Raw genomic sequence first — 5,089 nt, 5'->3', positions numbered from 1 at the left:
TCTACATTAAGCCATCAGTGTCACAGCTGCTGGACTTTTCAGAAAGATTACATTCAAAACAAAAAAAGCACCTTATCACATTCACTTACTTCATGGTGCTGATTTTATTACAGAAGGCTCAAAACAAGTAACATTACAGATTTCAGAAGTATTAGAAAGGCTGTTGAAGTGAATAAAATTGCTTAATAGAAAAACAGACATAAAGCTGCAGAAAACAAGTTTGCTTTTGTTCTTAGTTCCCATAAGAAAACAAACATTTCAAAACACAGTCAGGTTTGTCTCAAAAATCTGAATAACCTAAATTAAGTACTGAAATACTAACATGTCATATATCCATAATTACCACAATACTTAAGGCAAGGCAACAACAGTCTAAGTGCCAGAACTGAGAGTGCTCACAAGGGGAAACTACAACTGTGTCAGAGCAGGGGAAGCAAAACGTGAAGAAGAACACAGAATTATGTAGCTGAACCCTATTTTAACCATGTGGACTTGCAAACGCACCAGCAGTAGTGTAGATCCGATAGGAAGCTTTACAGGAGCTTGCACAAACAACACTCAGCTCCTGCACAGTAGCTTCCTTCTCCCGAACCGCCTTCTCTGGTGGTTGGGGGGCACGACGCCTTCCTTAGGCCCGAGGGGACCCCCACAGCGCCGCCACCAAACCCCACAATCGCCGAGCCCCACCCCTAACCGCCGCCCACAAGACGCCCGCCCACAAGACGCCCGCCCGCGCGCCGCAGCAACCGCCCTCCTCGCCGGCAGGAGGCGGGATTTCACCTCCCCCCTGCGCTGATTAGTTGATCACTCCCTGTCGTCACCACCTACCGCAGGCCTACATCCCGCTACCGCGGCAGTTCCACGAGCAGTGATGCGCAGACGCACTATGTCTTAGCCTGCTAGGCATCCCGTTTGGTGCCTGATTAAAATGTCCGTCACTGTTACTTTGCGAGCAGCACCTGCACAAAACCCGCCCTCCCTACGGGTTTAGTAAAGACTCGTGTTGTTTTCGGGCTTTTTATTTGTATCCCTCTCCCTTTGACGGCTTCCCGAGTTCACTGGTTTCAGGTATTCGTGGCGGAGGACTATGAGCCTCAGGGCCTTTACGCGTTAAGGCGGTGCAAGAAGCCGGCTGGGGTCCTTCTGCGTGAGGCATCGCAGCCGGGGGCCGGTGGGCCGTTAGGTGCGCGCGTGCCGGCGGTGGCCACCATGTATTACAAGTTCAACAGCTTCACGCAGAGGCTGGTCGGGGCCGCGGCGTCCGCCGCCTACAACCCCCAGGTAACGGAGGCGCCGCCGGAGCCGCCTTGGGCGCCGTCGCGATGGTGACCTTCGCTGCCCTCTTCCGTGCGGGGCGCGACTCGCTCCCCGGAGTCGTGGGGAGAAGCAGGCCCGTCGTCCCTCCGCCGAGAGCGGCTCTGGCCGCGGCGGGGGAGGTACGGCTCGGTCCCGAGCCCCGCGCGGTTCTGGCGGGCGGAGAGGGCCGCGGGGGGTCGGGCGATTCCGTGCTCCGGGCGGGGAGGGCGCTTGGTTGTCGCTCTGGTGACTCTCGCAGGACTCCCCTATAGGGGCTTCGGGATTTGGTGATTTTTTTATTTTTATTTTTCCCCCTGGGGGAGAAATTCTCCCCGTGCGCATCCGGAGTGCACTTGGTAAATAACAACGCTTAGCGCTCCCGTTCTCGGAGGAGAGCCTGCATCCTCACGGGGCTGGGCTCCCGGTGGCCGTGGACTGCGGCGCTGCTGTTGGCCTGTCGCGTGACCTTGGGCAAGATGAGACACTTTGCTCTCCTGTGCGTTTCTTGGGTCAGTTTTGGGATGCGTTGGGTGTTACAGCTAGGAAATAACACACTTTCATCAAGTAGTATTGTATTGCTTCTGAGCTGCAACAGTGTCCGGTGTTGCTTGTAAAATAGAAACTGTGACAAACTGGAACAGCATTGCACCTAGTTCCAAGCCCCTTTGTCTGTGCAGGCAGAAAAACTAACTCCTGGAGGTATAGTTTAGACTTGTATTAGTGAGAGCACTTTTATGTAGAAGCTTTTTAAAGCAAAACAAAAGAACAGCCTTTCCCATGTAGAATGCTTGCTTGTCTACTAACACATATAAATTAAAGGTTATGTTCAATAAGCTTATACTTTCCATATGTTAAAGTTATAATATGTGGTCATTTCTGTTTCTGAGGGGGAACAGATCCTGATTACATCAGCCCCTTTAAAAGATTAAAAAATTGCATATTGGTAAAAGAAAATCACTTTTTTTTTTGGGGGGGGGGTGCATTAACATAGATTCCTGAGTCATTCAGGGAGACTTGTAATGTGAGTCTGCCAAGGGACAAATGCAGCATGGTTGTTATAATGTTTAAGTTTCTGAATAAACTTTGACAAAAAATTTAAGTTCTTACAGTAATAACAAAATAAGGCATTCTGTTCTGCAATTTAAGGATGGAGAAAGTGATTTTAAAAAGAGTCAAGCTTCCAAAGAACTACCTACAGAAAGCAAATATTTCTGATATGATTTCAGATTTAAAAAAAATATATGTACATACACAAATGAAATCAAAGGATGTTTTTTTCTGATAAACTCATTAATAAAAGCTGACTGGAAGCTACTCTATACTTTTGTAGACTAATGTGTATCATTATGATACAAAGATAGCTTTTTTCCTATCTATTTCATCCTTTCTTAGCCTAATTCTTCTTTTTTGGATCTCCTTGGCTATGGAAGCTTTACTTGGAAAATCCAGTTACCTTCTCCAAGCAAAAATATTGTGTTAAGCTTCTTCAAAATCTTGAGTTATTTCAAGGGGCCAGAGCAGCCCCAGAGCTTTTTATTTTGAATTTTTTAAGTTAGGATGCTTAGATAACTAAGTAGGTTTAAAAAAAACTAAGTGGATGATCAGGGTCAGAAGGAAGTGGTTAATGGGTCATACCCTGCCTGGAGGCTGGTTAAAAAGTGGAGTATTGCAAGGTACCATGGATTTATCAGTTACCTGGAGGAGGTAGTAGAGTACACTCTTATGAAGTTCATACATGACAATTAAATTTGGAGGGGGAGGAGGGGGACATTCAGTCAAAATGTTTCAGAGTAGAGCTGCCCCTCAGAGGGACCTAGGCAGGACCCAGGACTGTGGGCAGACAGCAAGCTGGACATGCCAGCCAGCACCATGCCCTGGCAGCAAAGTAGGCCAACAATGTCCTGGGCTGTGTCAACAGGAACATAATCAGTAGATCGAGGAAAGTTATTTTTCCCCTTTAAATGTGGCCTAGTGAGTACTGAATAGAGTACTGTGTCCAGTTTTGGGTCCCCCAGTGCAATAAAGATACTGATAAACTGGACCAAGTTCAACAGAGGCCACGAAAATGGCTGAGGGGCTGCTGGAGCACTTGCGCTTTAGGGAGAGGCTGAGGGTATTGCACTTGTTCAGCCTGGAGGAGAGGTGGCTTTGAGGGGGATCAAACAGCAGCCTCCTAGTGCCTGTGAGGAGGTTATTGAGAAGATGGAGCCAGGCTAGGCACAGCAGTGTGTGGTGGGAAGACAAGAGACAACAGGCATAAATTGAAACCAGCTTGGTTCAGACTGAATATAAGGAAAAACCCTTTCACCCTGAGGAGAGCCAGGCAGTGGAGCAGGTGCCCAGAGGGTTTGTGCAGTCTTTGTCCTTGGAGATTTCCAATATGGGATCAGATAAAACCCTGAGCAACCAGGGGTCTGACCTCAATGTTGACGCTACTTTGAGCAGGAAGTTGGACTAGACACCTCCTGAGGTTCCTTGCATCCTAACTTATCCTATGGTCTTAAATAAATACTGATGTAGCAGTGACTTTCTGATATGGGTATTTCTGTCCCAAGAAGGTTTTGTTGCTCTCTTTCCCCCATCAGTCTTTGGAAGGCTTGCTAGGTAGCTATTGTGTATGTTGGGATGGGGTCGGGGCAGAAAGAAGTGGAGTAAGTGCTTTCTAGTCTAAAAGTAAGTCTGTTCATTAAGAGTATATTCTAACAGGCAGCTGTGCCAGCAAAATATTCTTACCAATATTGCAGGGTTTTGAACACTTTTTACCTGCTCAAAGTTGTATTACAAGAAAAATTGTTAACTGACTATTTGTGCAGACGAAAGCAAAGGGTAGAGTTACTATTATTCTGGAGCAGAGGGAGGGGATGGGCTTCAAGCCCAAGCAGTAAGTTACCTCTTTGCTGGAAAGGCATAGTCTAGAACATTATGTATGAGTTTTGGGGTTGTTATGATTAATTTTCTGCAAATAATGCATCATTTTTGGGATCCTAAGAGAAGAGCCCCAAAATAGGAATATGAAAAGCTCTGATAACTTGGAGTAAAGTTGTCTTAAAAACAGCAGTCTTGGCCTCTGAAGTGCAAGCTGTGTAGTACTGCTATGTTTCTGCTCAAAAGGCTTCATTAAATTAGTATAACAAAATCATCTCATTTTAGGCTCACCTTTATTTCCTAGGGATTAAAAGGCAAGATAAAAGGGGAATACAGAATTCTGTTATCCCACTTTCTATTCTATTACTAAGTATTAAATATGCATGGATATTACTGCACTAGATTCAGCAGGACATAGTAAATTCTGAATTCTTGACCTCTTCTAGATTAAAATACTGTAGTGCTGTATATCTCAATATTGGTTAGAAAAGGGTCTCTGCATAACTAGCTTCACACAGGTAACATTCCAGATGGAAAAAAATCTGCAGGATAAGAAAGAGGCTGTCTAAGGAACAGAAATATATATATATTTTTTTCCTCCAGAACATTGTAGTGATTTCTTTTGGGGTCATCATAGGATATTCTATTTCACTTCAATGACATCACTGAAATGTTAAAATCTAGTTCTTGAGAGAATGTAGTTGAGAATGAGATTGTATCCAAGCAGGAGCATTTCACATAAGTCTTACAAATATTGTCTCTCTCTGTAAATGTGTTTTTTGCATATTGATGAAAGAAACACTGGCTTTTGTTTGGCTCATCATTCACATGACTTAGTCTTCAACTGTCGGAATCAAGAGCGCTATGCAACAGAATAGCTGCATTTAAAAAATGTCTTCAATCCCTTTTTGCAATGTTAGTAATCCTT

General features: G+C 45.1%; 1 protein-coding gene across 4 annotated transcripts in view; it reads left to right on the top strand.

The window, feature by feature from the left end:
• The first annotated feature begins 1,112 nt into the window (after positions 1–1,112).
• Positions 1,113–5,089, top strand: part of LOC112969225 (cytochrome c oxidase subunit 7A-related protein, mitochondrial) — a 10,572-nt gene continuing 6,595 nt past the window's right edge. The window contains exon 1 of one of the 4 annotated variants that reach the window (XM_026072300.1): positions 1,113–1,281. In XM_026072300.1, coding sequence (XP_025928085.1) covers positions 1,210–1,281 — 72 coding nt within the window. In that variant the 5' untranslated portion in view covers positions 1,113–1,209. The other 3 variants (XM_026072302.1, XM_026072299.1, XM_026072301.1) reach the window with 3 other exon arrangements.

The sequence above is a fragment of the Apteryx rowi genome, unplaced genomic scaffold (assembly GCF_003343035.1).
Source record: "Apteryx rowi isolate R43461 unplaced genomic scaffold, aptRow1 scaffold_34, whole genome shotgun sequence".
NCBI classification, from domain to species: Eukaryota; Metazoa; Chordata; class Aves; order Apterygiformes; family Apterygidae; genus Apteryx; species Apteryx rowi.
This window is presented reverse-complemented; position numbering and strand designations above follow the sequence as displayed.